Raw genomic sequence first — 21,138 nt, 5'->3', positions numbered from 1 at the left:
TTTGATGATGATAGTGTGAGAAGATGGGACAGTATGTACTCCGCCGACGGGACGGTGTGCGTTCGCGTTAAGGAGTGCATCACTGCTTTTTCTGCTCGAAGACTGATTGGCTGCTCTTGAGCTTCTGTTAGCGTCGGAACGTTTCTTGCGTAAGGGGGAAGTCGCAGACATAGTCGTAGCGCAACGCGGTGAAAACGTTCCAAAGCGTCGATTTGAGGTTTTCGAACGTTGGCGAAGGGAATTGCATACAGTAGCTTGAAATGAACGAGGCCCTTGTAAAGCGTTAGTAAGCCATCTGGTGGAATACCCTGCTGGCTGTGCGCCCGAAAAGTGCGGAGTAGGCCCAGTAGTTGACGCCATTGCCCCAGTATTCTTTTCACCGCCGGGCTCTATGTCACGAGATCATCAATACGAAGGCCAAGATAGAGGTGGGACCTGCTTCTTTGAATCTCCACGCCAACAAGCATTATTTTGACAGGTTGCCGCCTAGCTGGAGTTGCTGTAAAGTAAAGCCGTCTCGGAGGGCGGTAATGTTAGTCCTAGACGAGTAATTTCTGCTTCAGTTCTATCAAGCGCAAACTGAAGAATCTGGCTTGTCATATGCGCCTGGTTTCTGAGTCCAACTGCCCATATTGCGACATTATCCGCATAAATGGCGATATTTGCTTGCGGGGTGAGTGGGTAGGTCATCGGAGGAAGCGCCACAGGAAGAGATGCGATTGCTAGATTAAAAAGATACAGGCTTATAACGCTTCCCTTCGGTACTCCTAGTTTCACTTTTCTTTTGGTACTTGTGACTCCCTGAACACTCACAACCAGAGTCCTGTCCTCGAGGAATGCATGAATGTAGGCGTAAGCCCTTCCTGTGATGCCGAAGAGGTTAAGTTGATGGAGAATGGTGGCATGGGGCAAAGCGTCAAAAGCCTTCTGTATATCCAAGAATATGCAATATATTGCGTTTTCCTTAGCTCGAGCTTCTTCGAATGACGTTACTACGTCTGCTATGGCATCTGCTGTAGAACGATGTTTCCTGAAGCCACACAGTTGGTCAGGAAGTTTCTTGTTAGCGTCAAGTTGCCAAGTGATGCGACGAAGAACGAGGCGTTCAAGAAGCGTTTCGAGGCAACTCGTCAAAGAGATAGGCCGGTATGATGGAAGGGACGCGTGAGGTTCGCCAGGCTTGTGGATGGGGATTACATGGGAAACCTTCCAGGCGGCCGGGAGCTCTGCAGTGCGCCATACCTCATTCAACTCGTCTACCAAGGCAGGAAGGTGGTCCTCATCTAAGTTACGTAGCGCCTTATATGTCACGCAATCAGGTCCGGGAGCGCTACGCTTCGTGCACTTTCTCAGGGCGTATGTCAGCTCCGCTATGCTAAAATTGCTGTCTAGCTCGGTGGGCACGCAAACAGGGGAGGGTTTACTGCTTGGTTCCTTCTATGTAGCGGGTAGAGGAATTGCTTTTGAAAATTCAGCTGCGAGTAGCTCCCCTGTTTCTTGAAGAGGCTTTTGAAGTGCCACCGCGAGTCCAGATATGGGGTGCTGTATTTTCTTCGCTGAAGATAGCGCTTTCGTTATTTGCCGCACCTCTGAAAGGCCTCCAGGAGATGCGAAAGAGCAGCAGAGTTGTCCCCATTGCTTTCGTTGAAGGCGAATGGTATGTCGACGAAATTTAGCGTCAATTTCGTGATGGAATCTTGCGTTCTACGCGCCTTCCGTTGCGCTCTCCGGCGTGCTGCGCGGAGGTTGAGGTACTCCAAGTCTGGAGCTGGCCTTCGCAATAATATTTCACCGTCCTCGTAGAAAGGCTCAAGGCGTTGGCAATGACTGTAGCTAGGCTATGCTGAATACCTGATCCTAGGGCACTTTCAAGTAGTTGACGGTACATGTCCTAGTTTGTGACTCTGCCGCGCCTGTACTTCGGCCTTGCAGCGTTCGGGGAGACAGTGTTGATAGGAAGGTGGTCACTGCCCCCATGAGTCTGCTTGCGTCGTCCAATTTGCTGCTACATTCGGTGAAGCAAACCTTAAGTCAAGAACACTATCGTTGACACCCCGTCGAACATATGTCGGTGTGCCATCGTTCAATGCTTCTAGGTGAAGCGAAGACGTTACAATGTCAAGTGATTTTTTCTTGAAGTATTTCGACTGTCTCCCCAAACAGAGTTGTGTTCGTTAAAGTCGCCACATAGTATCAAATGACCCGGACATTTAAGTGCTCTCTGGCATAAACATTCTGCGTCCCAGCTGCTATTGCGACCAGGAGCGACGTATGCAGAAATTACAGTGAAGTCGTCACCTAGGACTCGAATAGTGGCAGCTACAAATTATGCTTTCTCTCTGGTGAACCCCGAGATATCAACCGGGCTGTGTGGCAGTCTTGCAGTCACTAGCAGTGCTGCTCGAGAGCAACCTCTCTTTCGCACAGGTGTGCTATGATGAATAACGTAGGGTGGAGAGCCTAGGTTAATCGCCAGCTCGTGTCATTGGTTCATGTATAGCCAGGACATCAAAAGGATGATGAATCAGATGTTGTCGGAGGTCCGGAAGGCGTTTTCGAAGTCCCCGGGCGTTCCACTGAAGAATAGATGGACACATTAGACGATTCTTGTTTCTTCCACAATGTTTAGCTTTTGCTGACACCACCGAGGTTGTTCTGGTGGTAAAACCCTTAGTTTGAGTAGAAGCTGACCCTAGCGTCCCTCAAGGAGAGGGAGCACTGCTTGGATTATGGTTGTAAGTGTCTTTGCCCAGGTTGCCGAATTGCCACTCGAATTAAAAGGCCCATGCAAAGGTGTTCAGTAGGTGTGGTTGTCACTTTACGCAAACTTAATGGCACTAGTGGGACCAAAGTATATTCGCATACAACGCCACTGAACGAGAAGCTTTTGTGACGCCGAGTAATTTCAGGGAGAAAAGCGTGCGTTTTCGTTCAGTGTCTCCTTCTCAAAACTTGATGACGAAGTTGTTGGAGTTGTCACGTAGTGGACACGAGCACTGCGTGAACATTCGATTTGGGTTCGTGACAATCAATGCCTCGACAGACATTCGGGTAGTGGCTCGAGCCCAATCGCTGCGATGACTGGAAAAACCGAACCTTAAAGGGGGCGTGAGATTAATATTGGGCTGGATAGATGATTTTACATCGGGATTTTAGCAATCGGATATCATTTAGTTTGCAAAAAGAAAGAGGCTAGAAACTTAAACTGAAAGAGGCGAAAATTGGTTCATGCTATTTTTAAGCAACAAGCGTTGTCATTGTACGCAAACCACACATATATTGTCATCGAGTTATTATAATGTACGCTAGAGGTTCAAGTGGCACTAGTGTGCTGACGCAAATTGAAGCAGACAGCAACCAGTCGAAAATTGACTTCCGGTAATGCATTTATACGGGAAAAAGTGAGGGCATTTTCTCTCTGCGCTCGATCATAAGAGCAAATATCCCAAATAATTCGTACGTACTAGGTAGCTTGGAACAAAAGAATTGGTCAGTTACGGCATTTTCTTTCGATTTCATCGCATTAAAAACGGTGCTAAGACGGCTTCGTATGTGTATTTATGTTCACTGTCGGACACTGTTAGCGCGAACGCGGCGTCAGCGAAATTTATCTAGAAAATCAAGAGCGGCGACAATTACTACGCAGTTACACTGGACCAGTAACTCGCAGTGCATGTACGATAAAAATTAATTGAAGGCCACGTAATCTATTCCGATTTTAAATAAGTAAGTACCGCTTTATTTTTTCTGAAGCTGCTTGTTCTACGTTCAAAATATCACCCGCGCGCTCGATATCTTTGAGAACAAGTGCGCGATAAAAGCTGCCGGCAGAGAAAGCAATTCGAAGAGAGGCCTTTCATAGCCCACGGACTTTATTCTCTACGTTTTGAAGGTTTTTATCCGCTCATGCACGACGGGATCATTTTCATATAGGGACAGGACTGGCATATTATCAATATGCAAGCGTCACCGGAATGCTGGCGAGCCTTGAACACACTCTATATTGCTTTCGGTTGTTATTTTGCTTTGAATCGTCGCTTGTTTTTACACATCTGCTGCGGAACGCACGTTTGGGACTGAAATGTAGAGAAGTTAAAGATCGTTCACTGATGAAGAAAAATGCGCTAACTAAAGCAATTACACTTTTACAGTGTTAATCAAGGTACATGTTATTCGGTACGACCCAAATAACCAAAGTGTTCCGTGTTATTTTCCCGCGAAGAGACAAAATGCACGCGCGTTTTCCCATAGGAATGCACGGGAGCACCGCAAAAGTAGACTGGTTACTGTCTGCTCCAATTTGCGTCACGGAAGTCGCACAGACACTAGCGCCAGTTGAACCTCTAGCGTAAATTATATTAACTCTATGTATATTGTCTTGTTAAAACACATCCGAGTTTTCCTTACCTGCAAATAATCTCGTGAGGCCATTTTTCCTTTCTTTTTTTATTTCTTTTTTTTTTTTTTTTTTTTTTTATAGACGCGGCAGAATTTCTTTTACGTTCTGACTTTTTTGCGTTTTTCGGTTCGTTTTTTGCATATGTTCCAGCCTTTCACTGACTGGACTGAAAAAATTCACCGGTTGTCATTAACAACGCCTTTAGTTTTTATGTATCTTTCTTTCCAGCATCACTGTCGGGACAGCGCAAATAGGATGATCGCAAGCGAGGGAAAAGCAGGCACGTGATAACGCTCGCAGTAACTAACATATGTGTTTTTGGAACACGAGGCCATGAAACGACGTTTCAATTTTTTCTAATTACCATTCAAAATCACTCCTTTACGTTAATAACCGAACACACTTGCCTTAATTTTTCTTTCTAAGCAATGGTAGTTGGCCAAATAAATTCGAGAAATACGAGCGTCGTCCATCCCTTCAACGTTAATCATAGCCACGCGCTGGAGTTGGTAAAGTAGAAAACGCGTGCTGAGCTCCTGGAATTGTTAGAGTTCGGCTATTCTCATTACCCCAGTGGCTGGACACCAGCCACTACTTCCCGAGTGTCCGCCGAGGCATTGCTTGTTACGAGCCGAAGTCGAGTGCTCACGGAGTTCTCGTGTCCAGTCCATGAGCCGCGCTCGACTGTCGTGAGGCGTGTGGTTTCAGACGTTTGATTTCGACGTTGTTTCGATCCCACAATTACGTCACCAAGCTTTGCGAAGGCAAGACTGAAAGGAATAGTCCCCCTTTCTCCTCGCAATTTCACCGCAACCAAGAAGCTTCTGCACCAGTGGCAGTCAGTTCGAGTATACTTGTGCCAAACAAGTACCAGTACGCCTCTGTAAAGTCATGAATGTTCCTACCCGATGTCATTTCATGACCTCTTTACTAAGACAATAGACCGGTCTCACAAAGCGTGACGCCGCCATAACTTTAGTTCACGGGAGACAGACGGCCGTGCATGCGAGGGCTCGTGCCGTCTCGAGCTCCACAAGCGCAGAGCTACAGCAGGGTTATTGCGCGCGCAGAAAGACTAAAATTCACTCGATGCATTGCGGCAGCGGTGGCGAAGTCAAACTGGCTGATGAGATCGGTCTATTAGAAGCACGGCGCCCTTACTGGTGCCCCACGTGTGCAAGCACGTGCAGCTGTGAACATAGCTTTGGCAAGCTTGCAATAGACCCTTTCCGAAATTCAGTCTGGCCACTTTGATCACTATCATCACCATCTGAAAAATGGTATATGTGCCATACGAATGGCGGCTTTCTAATTACTGATGAAGGAACATGTTGAAGATACTTCTAAGCTGAGGATTCGAGGCCTATACATTCTAGACGTTAGCACGTTGCGAAACCGGAATCGAATGCAAGCGCTGCGTAAGTGTTCATTTCTCTAATTCGAGCCCAGTGAACCTGTTAGTGGCACAAAATCGACTTCGAAACCCCTTGACTTGGCGCTTCGTTCTGACTGGTTGCATCGTTGTGTAAATCGACACTGGAAGAGATGATTCAGAAAAACCCGTATAGCAAAAAGTTTATTCTCGTCTGCCGTTGACATGCAAAAGTGACGGTGCCCGATAAAATACTGCAGGCTACGGGTTCATTGCCGCCATTCGTATGGCAAAAGTTAAACCGCCATTTCAGCCTCCAGATGGCACTGAATTTCGGAAAGGGTCTATTGCACGGGCTTGTCCGCACGAGCAGAGACATGGCGGCGGCCAGTCGCCTTGCTTGTAATAGACCGATCTCACTAAGCGTTGGGCGCATGTGTAAAGCCGTCATAACTTCAGTTTACAGGAGGGAGACGGCCGTGCACGCGAGGGCTCGTGCCTTTTCGTGCTCTACACGCGAAGAGCTCCAGCGAGGTTGTCGCACGTGCCCAAAGACTAAAGTTTCCTCGCTGCATTGCGGCAGCGGTGGCGTAGTCAAACTGGCCGGTGAGATCGGTCTATTGTCTATAGAGGTTGATTTCAGGCGGTTCCGTGGCGCATTTCTTGTGCGTCTTGCGTTTATTCAAAAGAGGTTCCTCCGCGAGCTAGCATTTAGCGAACTGAGAAGGCGGCCAGCACTGAGCATTTGTGGATCGCTCCAGATTCCACCAGTGAATGTCGCCATGGAAAGTCTACAATCGTTTCAAACGCAAGGACTGCAGATGGGGATCTATCTCTGCATTCCCGAAAAGAAGTGACGTCACTGCACTACTGATGACGCCCCCTTTTTTTCTGACGTCGCCGATAAGAAGTAACAGCTCTCAGCGCCCGGTTAATTTTTATTTCAAAAAGGGCGCCCCAAAAACGAAGTTCTGCCTAATTTCGGAGAGATATTTTCCCGGTAAAATAGGCGGGAAAATTGTGACGTCACGTGATACTGACGTCACGTGACAGTGACGTCACGCGACAGTGTGACGTCACGCAATATTGCGACGTCAGGCTAAATCAACACGAGGAAGAAAGGTCCGTGGAGCGCTCCCATTCTCATCTTAAGCTATCGCTCTAAAAACAAGCAGATTTTCGGGAATGAGTACGGCGAAAATTTATTCATTCTTGAGTCGCGCTTGCGCAGTTGGGTTACAGCCTCATCCGTTACTTAAGCCTTAACGTCATTTTGTGAGACAGATTTTTTTTTCCGTGTTCTACAATAATTTTGGCTGGCCCGCCGACTCCCATGTCCGGTCCGTGAAAGGATTTTTAAATGCGACAAATGTCCAACAGGGAAGACTACGAAATATCCATCGACAAATTTGCGAAGCTGATGGACTAAGTAAACGTAGGATGCGAAGGAAAGGTCCGGAGACGGGTTCGAGGGCGTACTAAAGGGCGGCAGAGCCTTTATGGTTCCGTGCAGAGCAGCGGCCCGTTTCCGGACGACATGGTGGGACAAGTGATTGAAAACGACCCGAAGAACTGATCATACAACAGATGTTTCTGAAGTTTGCATATCGCTACTTCAAGGAATGATTACAAATAATTTCCGAAGCATAAATTGTGTTCACTATAGATAGCAAAAATGTTGGCTCAAAACGCATGACTGACTTTCATAAAAAACAAAAAACGCGAGCCACGATATAAAAAAAATCATAACATCAAGAGGAATTACAATATCGTTAGCAGTCTTGGATAAGTTACTTTCAAAAAGTAATTCGTTCCAGTAACTTTCATAAACTAAGCAGCGAAGTGCGTAATAATATTTCAGTCACCCTCGTAAATACTGGACGGTTTCGGAAGCCTGTTGACGATAATCCTGCTGTCTAACAACCATGGCTGAGAATCTGGCAACCGAAAAACCGTACGTAACCTCTGCCCGTATCTCGATAATACCGCTGTATTCGCGAAGCTGGCTTGTTCTAGCGCGTGCCACAAGCTCCGATCAACGGCCAAACTCTATCAGTGTTTACAGCTCTAGCGAACATCCCCTATTATAGATTACGAAGCCGTACTGAAAAATGTTCGAGGTCAGCGTTCGCCTGGAACCCTCAGTGCGCCCTTGTTCGGGCACGCACTCTGAGCATCTATTAGACACGAGTGTTACGGCATTGTTCGGCCAGGACTCGTATCCAATCATACACTTCGTGCCCAAGAAATGGCGGCCTTCAATCTTGCTTGACGGGTTTTGAAAAGGGTCCGCTGGTGCTCCATTGGTTGAACACGAACCCCAGCCGAACGCTGACGCGGCTTTCGGCTAGGACGGCCGAGGGCTATGTCTCTGTTTGTCGCTGTAGTGACACTCGGGCACCCGAGTCCTATTATTAGAGCGACAAACAGAAACCACCGACACCGACTCCATGCCTCAAAATCACGTGCAGCATGCACGTGAAGGTATCTTTGGGCAGGCTTGCACTCGCTCGTCTTGCTTCACGAGCACCGAGAGACCGCGAGCCCGTCAAAGGTTCAACCGCGTGGACATGCTGCATGTGTATGAGACATGTCGGTATCGGTTGTTTTAAGGGGTATTTACACGAGGGAGAAATCCCCGGGATTTCTCCCCGGCACGCGCGCATTACGACATGAAAACGCGAGGCTTTTGCACATCGCAAAGCCTTACGTTTTCGTCGTGAGATGCGCGTGCCGTGGAGAAATCCCCGGGATTTCTCCCTCGTGTGAATGCCCATTTAGGGGCTAGCCATGTCCGTATGTCCGTCCGCCCTCGGGTGCACGTGCTCCTGCTCGTGAGCTCACGTGCTCACGAGCACGTGAACACGTGCTCCCGTGCTCGTGTATGGCAAAAAAGAACCGCATCTCCACGTGGTGAATGATGTTGATTGGGGCGAAGCTCTGGTGGTGCTTGTCTGCGTAGACGGTGAGCCGCAGCATGCCGAGCCTTTCGTTCATTTTCATCCATGTGAGAAAGAGAATGTGTGGTATGGAACGTGGTTATATACGCATTTGAGCATTTGACCGCAGCGTGACATGGATGAAAACGAACGAAAGGCTCCGGCATGCTGCGGCTCAGCGTCTACGCAGACAAGCACCAACAGAGCTTCGCCCCAATCAACATCATTCACCACGTGGAGATGTGGTTGTTTTTGTTTCACCCTGAAAAGCGTTTCTGGCCCTTTTTTAAAATTTGCATTGCGTTTGCTTGTGTGGGACTCAAGCAACGCATTAAGAATATAACAAAGAAGAAATATGATGCATTTTGAACATAATAGATGAAAGAAGGCCTCAATTTTGGGCACATTTTCTATTGTTGATTATCCCATTGGTCGTAACCAATAGAGAACCGAAACGACAAGAGCGTGGCCCACTCACGCAGCTTGGTGAGTCCCGCGAGGATGATGAAGACTGTGAAGACGAAGGGCATGCTGACGAACTGCCAGCGGATGCTGGCCACCGTGACGCCCGAGTGGCCGTGCTCGTGCTCGCGCTCGGCGGCGCACTGGGCGCGCCGGCGCTCCAGGGGGTCCGACGAGGCCAGGGCGCCCCCGTGGGGCCCTCCGCCGTGCGGGGACGACTCGTCTTGGCGGTGCTGCTCGGCGGGGCTCTGGCTCCAGCCGCGGAACACAGGGTCGGACGGGTCACCTGGGCAAGTACGTACGACCACGCGTACACGTCAGGGGCCATACCTCCCAACTGAACGGTCGGATTCCACATAGCTCTATATACCTTTATAATGTTTACAACGGTACAGCCCAGTGTGCGATCTCCACAGCCAAGCAAGCACATGTTCGTCCTTTCGAAAAGCAAACAAAGCACGCGCCATACGTACGAACGATGTAAATGACAGCCACTGATCTCTATGACTATTTGCTGGATCGCGTTTGACTACTTCCGCGAATGCGGCCACTGTCGGCCATCATTTTGGTAGAGCTATATTAGCTGTAGCCACACGATAGTAGTATGGTACCGCAATCTACCACACGTTAGATAGGGTACACGTTTTCCACCCATAGCTGAAGGGTCGCGGGGCGACTTCGTGGAAACTTTAAGAACAAATAAATATTTTTCACCGAACGTATCCCTGCGCGCCAGCCAGAAAACGCTCAGTTCTTCTCGTTTCGCAATCGGGGCCATTTGAACAGCGCGCCGCACAACATGACAGCATAGTGGACCTCCCTCTGTCGCATGCACTTTGTTTCGAAAATCGGCTTCGTCGAGCAACTTCATTCAAGCACGAAATATTGTCACGGGTGGTGACCAAAAGAACAATAAATAAAGAGGAAGAAATAAACATTTAATGTGGCGAACTTGTGCCAAAAATGAAAGGATACAAAAAATAACAACAAAGCGTCGCGGGCGTCGAAGTCGGCGTAACAGCAGAGTCGAACGCTGGGGCGAGACTGACTCCGGTTCGCCACGCGGAGCCCCTTATGTACATGCGTAAGCTTCTGGAATAATCAGCGTAGAATGTTCGACGCGTAGAACATTCGGACCTCGAACACGCCAACAGGATTCTCGAATTTACCAGAAAACTAGATTGCAGGAATAACAAAAGAGGCGTCGCTCCCAGGGATCGAATCCTGGCTTTTCGCGTGGGAGGCAGGCCCGATAACCGTTAGGCCATGCGCGCGCTGCCTCCTTGGCCAGCTGCGCGCGCGGCAATATTACCCACGGTACAGTGTACTCTTGGCTTTAGCCAGTGATTCCCCTCCACACCCCAAGGTGGTGGGGGGGGGGGGGGGGGTGTAAATTCCCCGTGTTTCCTAAAGGCACCCTTTTAATTCGCAACGACTCCTCTATTCTCAATGCCCCCCTCCCCCTAAAATGTTCCATTAGGGTCATAGCAGAGAGGGTAAAAAGAGAAAAAAATGCTCTCCCCCTCTCGCCCTTATGTCGTCTGCTCCGCCAAGTGGGCAGTACCTAGCATCCGGCTGGCGTACAAACTCTGTTTAAAATCGTGTCATTTTGGGAATTTCAAGCGCAGATGCGCAGATTTTGGTATGCCAGTTATCGTGTATTACTATGCTAGATAAAAAAGACTAACAGAGTCCAATTGCGCTGTTATCTGCGTGCAAATAAAAAAAAATAGGGAAAACTGTGTCAGACTGGCCGGTCTCTTCGGCGAAAAGTGGATCCGGTGGTTGTACTTTTTTTAATATACAAAGTTCGTACTTTTGTAGGCCTTTAGCGGCCATGAGTGGATATCTGAAATAATAAATGTAAAACGTGCTCTCCTGCCGCAATACATGCAGTAGTTGAGGGCAGTACTGCCGGCTGACTCAACTGCTATTTAAGTAACGGAAAAAAAGATATGTCAGTTGACCATTTACCGAAGTAGAACAACGGAGAGCTCTAGGCTGATTTTGAAGTAGCCATAACTATTCTAAGAACGCGAACCACTTCACAACGGCAGCCACGAGCGAGAGTTCGATGTTCCGTTCAGCCCGCCGATACAGCCTAAAGATGGAGAATGGCAACCTCCCGTTTTGTCGTCTGCTAGCGGAGTCGAGCGCGTGCCCTCTCTCTCGTTTTACCACGCCGAACCCGATGAATTTCCCGGATGTGTGGAGAGGGCGCTGCTGTCGAACAAAATGGTGCCGCCCAGAGAGCGCTAAATGAAATATGGGCAGGAGATCGAACTATAGGAGGCGCTTTATCGAGGTTGTTGTCCCCACAGCCCGGTGTTTACTAACAGAGCATAACAAAGAAATTGAACCTCGTCATGCACGGCCTGGACACGAGCGCTTCGCTCTGACCAATGCTGGCCTTCGAATCGTCATCTTCGATATCGCTGATCAAAAACTAACAAGAAAATTTGGTTTGTTGCCCCCCCAGCTGAAGCGTGCCGCTAGAGGCGTGACTGTTCGATCTCCTCCCCAATAGGCCCATGGCTATTTTCGTGGCAGACTGCCGCCACAGCGCTGTCCGTTATATTACTAAGATGGCTAGAGATGATATCCATAGGCGGAGCTGGGCAAACAGGATCCAGCAACTAGTCATAGAGATCAGTGATGTCAACGGCCAGAGGACCTCGCGACTCTTGCGGAGCGCCATTCTATAAATACCGCAGCGCCTCCTGGAGTGGGCTAAATTCGGCGGACCCGCTGGGTTGGTGCACGGTGGTTTATTGCTTTAGGCGGAAGCTAACCTGTTTCAACTGCCACTGACGTGCGAAAGTGGGGGTGTCTGATGAAATACAGTTTTATGACCGCCATTCGGATCTTTTTCCCATTTGCCCCACCCAACCCAGCAAGGAGGAAAGCTCCCGGAAGTCATTTCCTCAGTAATCTCGCACCTCCTTTCAGTAAAACGGTCTATTGGCGACGTGGGCGATAGAAAGCGTCGCTGTGGTCAGCCTGCCACGATTGGCCGAATGCTGAGTATGACGTCAACAAAGGATTTGTGATTGACGAAAATAAGAGGAATGTAAGAACTTCAATTTTGACGATGTTGGCAGTGTTGCTTTCAGAGCCCAATTATTTCAAGATTTTACCATGTTAATTACAAACACCATCGAACTTATTGTTTGCAAGGTAATGACGTCAGGAAAAAAAAAACATAAGAGGGCGCCACCAAAACATATCTGTGTTTTGGTGGCGCCACTCTGAAAACATATGGCAGCCGAAAACGACACAACTTTCGTGTTTGTGCAGGATTAGCCTCAACATTGTTTGCTCCTATTTTTATCCACTACGTTGAAGACTTGCGGCGGTGTGTCGGCGTAAGCGAGCTCCCAGAGACGTAACCTTCTTCGGGGAAATGATGACTACGTATTATCCTTCTATTGCGCTGATGGACGTTGATAAATGCGCACTAGGAAGTTTAAGAATAAAGTACGTGATTTTAGCGCACGCTGGCACTAATTTTAGCGCTTGCATTAGCGCACGTTGCGCAAGAAAATTTTAGAATAGTGTTATTTCTCCACCGCGACGTAAGCATTTCGCGCTTGCAACGATATCAAGATACAGTAACAGTTTTTATTTCACAAACGAAAAGCTGTAACTTGAGCAAAAGAAATAAGTTTTTTTATTTATCCAGAGTAACATTTTAGATTTGTTCAAATATGAAAATGCGACGGAAGCGGTCGACCTGTCCTATCCGTTTGCGTCCCCTCGGCAACAGAGGAATTGTGTACAGACCTTCACACACCGTACCTTCGCCGAGAAATGTTCGCGCGTCGCAAGCATCACGTTGCCCGCGATCGTTGCCCACTTTACTGGGTCTTCCAAACCGAGTGCAATGTCTTTCGGTGTTGAACTTTGCAGTCCCGAGGATGCCGCTGACTTCGCGCCCACGACGTGGCCGCTGACGGGATCCTGGGAGCCGCCATTTTTCAACTGTGCTCGTCTTGGCTTTAGCCAGCGATTTCCCTCCACACCCCAAGGTGGGGAGGGGGAGGGAAAGGGAGAGGGTGTACACCCCCTTAGTTTTCTGAAAGCACGTCCTTAATTCGCAACGACTCCTCTATTCTCAATGCCGCCCCTCCCCCTAAAAATATAGACCCCCCCCCCCCCCCCTAATTTCAATTCCTGGGGAAACCACTAGCTTTAGCTACCATCTCATCACGAATACTCCTTGGAAGAGCGCAAAGACTCTTTGCATGCGCAAGCAATTTCTAAAAAATAGCGCGCGCAAACCGCAGTTAGCGCTGGGCGCATGCGCAGTGGCGACGACGCTATTCTTTGCGTACGCAAAGCTTTAGCGTGCGCTATTCTGAAAATGCCTAATGGCGCGTTCACACTGGCGGTTGAGCTGCGTTTGCGAAGCGGTTGCGGATGCGGTTCGCGAGCGACCCCGTTCAGACACACCGAGACGCGGTTGGCGGTTCGCGAGAGGCGGTTTCCGGTTTCTCGGCGATCACGCGTGATCTTTTGAGAGTTACGTTTGGCATCCTGTTTTACAATTCAAAATACACTTTAATTCACGACCCGAAGACACATTTTCGCTAGTTTTGCACTCTGAAGATTTTTCTTTGGGATGTTCGCACGTATGACGACTTGAAGCAGCGAAAAACGAGACGTAGACCCGCGAAACCCGCCTGCGATTCCCTCGACTTCGCCCACAACCAAAGGCCAGCGGGGCGCGCCTTGCTGACTCAGAGTCAGAAGAGGATGCCCCCGACGCTTTCTTCGAAGTGGACCCTTCCCGGATGAATAGCTGACCATGTTTTCGGGATAGAGGGCCAGGTCCCCTACCCCCCTTCCCCCCTGCCCCCCCCCCCCCCCTTCCCCCCTGCCCGCCCCCCTTCCTCCCGTTGTTCGCTTTTCTCATTTTCAGAGTTGTGAGCGCCACTGGTGGACCGCGGTGCGGGGGAATGTGTTCGGTGCTAGCCGGTCGTAGCACGTTGGTGGCGGACTCTCCTCGTCCCTCGCTAGCACAGGTACCCTGCCAGCTCCGCGGTAGTGTGTTGGCTACGCAATTAGGCTCACGACGTCTCTGGCCTTTGTGGTGGTCATGCACGGAGTCGAAAGCTTTCAATAGTTCACGCGACTGTTCACAGTTCCCATTTTGGTCGATCAGGGGCGGGTTCCGACGTTCTACGGGCAGACTAACAAGGCAGCGAGCGACGGCCTGGGGCACCCCGAATAATAAAAAAAATCTTTCACCCGAACCAAATCACAAAAGCGGAGCCCGTTAAGGATACGAGTCAATTCTTTACGCGGGGGACTCAAGTGACGGACGTGAACATCACGTTTCTTCGTGGATTTGTCCGATGTAACGCTAGGACTAGGGTGCCTCAATGTCCTTCTGTTTAGGGTGATGCCACTCTTTGTAGTACCCCATGCCGAATGCACTCGCTCACGGGTAAAATAACCCGTGAGCGAGTGGGAGTACCCGTGTACAAAATAAAGATTTATTATTATTATTATTATTATTATTATTATTAAAATACAAAGAAATCAACGAAAACAAAGTGCCGCCATATCACCATTCTAGTACACTGTATAGTAGCACAGTCAGCGCCCCAAACGCGTGCAGGGACACGCGCTTCTGAACAAAAAAAAAAAAAGAAAAATAGAAGTGTGAGACAAAATGGCCAGATGTCTTCACCCTAAGCAAAGCGCACATGAAGGCACGCCAGCTAAGAGCACAACGCCTTGAACGCCTCCCCAGCCACAGGTACGATCTTGTTTCGAAAACCCCGAAGTCACGTCAGCGTCGCGTTGCGAGTGGTTGCCGCATCGCGGTTCGCCAAAGCGGTTGGGGCAAATCGGTCCCGAAGCGGTTGGCAAAAACGCGCTCCAACCGCTCGATACCAGCCGCTTTGTGGTTGAGAACGCGCGGATCCGCTTCGCGTTTGTGTATCTGCTTCCAGTGTGTACGCGCCATAATACGGAGTTTTCGTAGTCAAGGCCTTCGGCGCGCCGATGGTCTTGACTTTAGAGTTCCAGGGGCCCTATGTTGCGCTTTTTGGACTCCCACGGCGACTACGGAGAAGGAAGTGACGTCAACAACGCAGCAAATGCAGATTGGATGTTGACTGATCTCTCATCAATCAACATTCAATCTGCATTTTCTCCGTTGTTAACGTCACAATTCCTTCTCCCTAGTCGCCGTGGGAGTCCAAAAAGCGCAACAAAGGGCCCCAGGTATCGTAGCGGGTTACGGGGAGCGATGCGGAACGGCGAAAACGATATACGAAAACTCCCTAATAGAGAGTTTTCGTAAACCGCGTTTCCCCCTCCGCTAAGCCCTCCGCAACGAAGAAGTTGCTACTGCGCCTGCGCGCCGATAGCCTTGACCGTAACGTTCTGGGTATCGTAGCGGGTTGCGGAGGGCGTTACGGGGCGGCGAAGACGATCTACGAAAACTCCCTAATGTCTGGTTTGCGTGGTTGCGTAGGTTGCGTTCAAAGCGACCTAGTCAACACGCTTATATTACAGTAACCACAGTGTCACCGGGACCACTGTACGCCCTACACACCATGAGAAGCAATGTAAGGTGCATCCGATGCATTTAGCTCCCTTCCCCAGCCCCTTCCCCTCCCGTAACCAATGACAAAGATCAAGGGTCACAGGCAAACCCATCTCTTTCTTTTTTCTTTTTTTCTTTTCTTTCTGATAAATAAAACATTGTCTCGCTCACTCCTAATTTGTTCGGCCGTATTTTGAGTATCGATTCTCCCCGCGTCCCTGCCTGACGTTTTTGTTGCTGTGGGCAAGGCCATCACAACTGCCTTCGCTTTACTCGATAGCCATTGGGGAAACCGCCAACAACATGCTATCACGGAAGCTGCAAGAAAGAAGCAGAAATCGCGAAAGAGCCTGTTCCGGTCAGTTCAGTGCTTTCCCGCTAGGTGCGCTCCGTTTTGCTGGAACCGCGGTTGCCAAGGCTAGCTCAACTTCCACAGTGATGCATCAAGGGGAGAACGTGGCTTTGTCTTGTGTCACACTCAGGTCTCATCCACACTCGCCCTTGTGTGAAGAAGACACGTTGGAATACTGTGAATGTATACGCTAGCCTTCACAGTCCAGTCCGGCAGACTCGGTCAGCGCCGTCACCGTGGGACCAAAGCTGCGAAATTAACGGTCTGTTGGTCAATCGTCCTTTCCTCTGCGGGATCGTAATTGAAATATCAACTGTGCCACCATCGGGAACTCATGCTATCTCATGGAAACAAGTTTGATTACACATTCTGCGTTAAAAGGGCCTTGATAAAAATTACTCTAGCGAAATCTGCTTGGCATCTGGAGAACACTGAAGCAATCTGCAGATGTATCAAAGACTCTGATACTGTTTCTTTTTTTTTTCTTCATTTTTTTTACATAAGCGACTTTTATAATCATCCTCGCCATGTCTTGCATCATCATCACAACCGTCTCATCGTGTTCTCGCATCACTTTACCCCTTTTCCCTCTTTCCCTAAGCCCAACGCAGAGTAGCTAAGGAACGTTCAGGCTAGCCTCTCTGCCTTTCTGGCATTAAAACGAATCAATCAACACTGCCTAAAACATGGTGACATATAACGGAGAACAGAAAATCTGTTGTGAATGAGCTGGGCACATATTTGTGTGTGTGAAATGGCGTGACGGCATAGGGTCATACCATGACGTCACACGACGTCATTGTGTCACTTGAAGTCACTGTGTTACATGTTGTGATGTGAGATTATGACGTCGAGTCATGACGCCACACTGTTACGTGACGACACCGTAACGCCATGTGTTACTTTGACGTCACGTGACATTATGACGTCGCGTCATGATGACACCGTAACATCATGTGACACTTTGACGTCACGCGACTATGACCTCACCGTGTCACATGACGTAACGTGACATTATGACGTCGCGTCTTGACGCCACACTTTCACGTGACGACACCGTAACGTCATGTGACGCTCTGACGTCGCAGTGTCACATGACGTCACGTAACGTCATTAATGTCACGTAGCATCGCGATGACACTTGGCACTATATGACGTTTAGCTGTGAACTTTTCAAGCTAAATTTAGCGGAAAATTTTTCATTCACGACGATTCTACCTGCAACGCCCGGGGATCCACTGCGAAACCTCGCCAATGACAGCTGTCGCCGTAAGGCCTATAGCCGATTACCTTGTTGCGCCCGTGTTCCGTTGGCAGGAGCGGGCATCCTGGGATCCGTGGCGGCGACGTTGGCCAAGGGCTGGCTGGCGTTGCGCGTCCCGAACAGGGTCCCGAGCACGCCGGTCGTGAGCCGAGGAGGACCCGTGCCCGGAGACACCGGGCCCGTGTGCCCGCCGCCGTCGCCGGGAGACCCCGACGACGACACCGTGGGCGGAGGCAAGACCTCGTTGTCCGAGGACCCCGCGTCGGTCCTGGAGTGCCGCCTCTGCAGAGTCCGCAGATGAACCGGGGGACTGGCGCCTGCGGCAGTACCCAAGAGACATTCCAATTCATTTTCGAGGGTCCAATTGTTTTTGACTTTTGAGCATTTTATAATATTCAATAAGTCAGTCAATTAATCAGTGTTATTGTAGTGATAAGGAACAACCTATCGGGTCTTGGTGCTGGCACATTTATATAAAAAGAATACACTTACACACACGGGATAATAATAATAATAATAATAATAATAATAATAATAATATTATTATTATTATTATTATTATTCCATCGAATCAATGGCGGAGGGAAGCCAAGAAAAAAAAGTTGCAGTATACTGCTTGCCAGGTCCACCCTACAAATGACAAAGGTAGTAACTAGAAAGCAGTACAAAAACAGCGAAAGTAATCCTTTTAATAGTTCATGGATATATCTGTATTCAACACCACTAGGAACAAAGTGATGTCTCGCTAATATAGATACCTCCGTTCACCTAGCAAATCGTCGGCAATGTATAAGTCGCCCATAACAGCGAGAGAGAAGTGCATTTGTTGACTCCGTTCGTCCCCGAAAATGTTGTCTATATAGCTAGTATCCGTATTGACTGGGTCCACATTAACGAGATATGACTTAAAAATTTAGTATCAGGACCGTTCACATTCAAAGCACACGTGGACAAAATAAACACGTACTATCAAATTATAACAATGGTGCCGATCACAAGCATACATTTTCCCCTCGTCACATACGACATAAGGTCAAGAAACACGTGAACGCCAATAAAATTAGCTTTTATTCAAATATACTGCGTTGATGTTGAAGACCTTTCAAGAGAAAAAAAAAAAGTTCGAAGGTATTTTACTGATGATGCCACAGGTTGCATGCTTTGGACGTTCATATAACTAAGCAAGTTCGGAAGCTTGTCACATAACATTTGGTCAACATAAGCCGCTTTGCAACTCCGAAGACCATTACAGGGGAGTCGGCGTACCTTTTCTAACAATGTGAGGCCAGATTCACAAAGAGCTGGCTACGGCAACTTAGCTAAGAACGTAAGTTATGCACATCGTAAGTGGAGATATCGGTAATCACGAACGCGTTCTTAATGTGAGAGGAGTAGAGCGACATTCTCGTACTTGAGAGCGGGCTGTTGCTATGGCGACAGAGGTTTCGGCAACACGAACAACCAATCGGAGAGCTCGGCATAGTTCGGAGTACCTGGAATCTGAATAATAACAGAGCCAGCGACCAACGCTCCCGGTGCGCATTCACTATTGGCCCTCTCCTCCTCTTCCCCCCCCCCCCCCCCTCCCCCAATCTTCATTCACAACGCTTAGAAGAAGAACAATAATAAACTCAGGAGGCCTTTCCGCCACCGCTTCTCTGGGGATCGCGTCCGTGCAGGGAAATATGGACGCTGCCACGATTTAAACGGGCCAGAATGCCGAGGCCGAGCTAACCGCCTTCGCCGACTGCTACGAACTTGATTGCTACGAAGTCCACAACTATCATCGTTGCTAAAAAAGACATGGCCAGCGCGCCGCTCGCATGCAAAGCGGCGCACAAGGAAACAAATCGGCGCGGTGTTTTTCGCGGCCTCGGGGATGCAGGAGCGAGCCGACGTCCAAGAAAATAGGTTGGAACGACGAGTATGTCAGCAAGAGCCACGTGAATACATGCTCACATTGGGGGTGGGCACGCGAGTGTTTGATCGAAGCGCGGCGCGGTTACCGCGCTGTTGGACCGCGTCGTGGTAAGCGCTTCGGGACCGATCTTTTTCGATTGCAACTCGACGCGGAAGTGACACTCGGCAGAGGAAGCTTGGACCGGCATCGCGTAGCTCCAACGAGCTGCTATAGCTCCACAGTGTTGACGTACCGTCGTGTCGGAATAACAAAACATACGTACCAGATGTTGCGAAGATAATCCATACGGCGTTTATTTGAGCTCTATATCACGCAAAACAAAGAGACAGAATGGATGAGAGATGTCAGCTGTCCCTTATTGACGAGAGCGTTCGCCACCGCTGCCTCTAAAGACAAGGCGATGACCGAAAATTAAGGTCAGCGATCAAACAAATTTTACAAGTAAAGGGGGGTACACATGGGTCGCGCGGGCATTCGGCAGGCCAGCCGGTCGTCGGTAGACGGTCTTGGCCAGCTATTCGCAACTCCAGCGCGCCGCTCGCCCTCAAGCGGACGAACGGAGAACCAGAGGAGCGGGGACGGTAGCGGCGGCGGCGGCGCGGAAACGGTGGCAGGGCTGTCGGCCTTGATGCGTGAAGCCGTTTTGACGAAAAAAGTGAGCGCGTTAAAAAAGTAATTCTTATGCTCCGTCTTGCAACAGCTTTGCACGAAGGACCGGGATGTCTAATTTCATTAGGGCTTCTCGTGCATCGCATACGCTGCGCATCTTGTGCATGGCCGCCAGCTCAATCTGTGCTCAACGTGACAGAAAGCGCTCCCGCTAATAATGAAGAACTCTATAGTACGGACTACGGAAAGTCTATTCTTTGCCGTGAGTAGGCGAAAACTCGTCGCGCAACGGTATGTCGAGCAATACAAATCGGGAATGGGTTCGCGTTTTAAGACCGTTACAAGGAACGTGACCATTTATTCCAAGCACTTTAAAAAAAATAGAATATCCATACTTGCTTTCAGGTAATTAAAAAGCAAATAAAGAAATGCTCGAAGCATTTTAAGCGCGTCTGGATTAGCCAGCCTTTCGTGACGAGAGCTTAGAATGCGCAGTTTTGGCCAGAAGGACGGCAATGTTGCAAATAACATGGTAAAAAAAATGTACGGTATATTAAAATATTTCTTTTTGATAGAGCAACAAATAAAACCCTTAAGCACGCCGATTATGTTAATAGGCAGTATTTGCATAGCGTACGACACCTTTAAACTTCAGTTGGACGTACAGCGCACTGACGTTAAACAGGCGCTACCAACTTTCACAAGCGGCTTGATATCCCAGTTGTGCAACTTATTAAAATAGCTTAAGTATAAATGACTGTAAAAAAAAAAGGAACCGTTTTTTTTTTTGGTTCTACTGCAAAACTTAAGTGTTTTTTTTTTTTCTTTGATGCGTACTTTAGCTGTTTAGTATCTTATATTAAGTCGTCATCAAGCCTCTCGTAAAAGTTGGGTCCGTCAGTTTGACGTCAGTGGGCTTCACGGCGAACTGAAGTTTTGGAGTGTAGTATATGTGACAAGGAGTGTAAGAACTACAACTTTTTTTTTTTTTTTTGAGTAATGAGCACGGCAACGCTCCTGGCGCGCACTGAAAATTCTGCTCCGTTGGCGCAGCGCGAGCTTGCGGCTGTTATGCTACACCGCACGGTAGCCTGCGGTAACAAACTTTCTATCATTAACCATAGAGCAGTTTGAATACGTATTGCAATACACCAAAAACCGAGACGGTCAGCAGCGAGTTCTGAGGCAGTGACGCGAAGACACCAACGCTGTCAACGCTGCTCTTCCGAAGCTTGACGGTCACCGTTCGCGGCTCTTTTTT

General features: G+C 48.8%; 1 protein-coding gene across 1 annotated transcript in view; it reads right to left on the bottom strand.

The window, feature by feature from the left end:
• Positions 1-21,138, bottom strand: part of LOC8053888 (sodium/hydrogen exchanger 2) — a 657,649-nt gene that overhangs the window by 297,526 nt on the left and 338,985 nt on the right. The window contains exons 3-4 of the mRNA XM_040205731.3: positions 17,374-17,664; positions 9,189-9,458 (exon numbers count right to left, since the gene is read on the bottom strand). Coding sequence (XP_040061665.1) covers positions 9,189-9,458; positions 17,374-17,664 — 561 coding nt within the window. The remainder of the gene's footprint in view (positions 1-9,188; positions 9,459-17,373; positions 17,665-21,138) is intronic.

This window comes from Ixodes scapularis, unplaced genomic scaffold, assembly GCF_016920785.2.
Source record: "Ixodes scapularis isolate PalLabHiFi unplaced genomic scaffold, ASM1692078v2 PGA_scaffold1__304_contigs__length_218370807, whole genome shotgun sequence".
Lineage (NCBI taxonomy): Eukaryota > Metazoa > Arthropoda > Arachnida > Ixodida > Ixodidae > Ixodes > Ixodes scapularis.
Note: the sequence above shows the minus strand (reverse complement) of the source record. Positions and strands in the feature narration are given on the sequence as shown.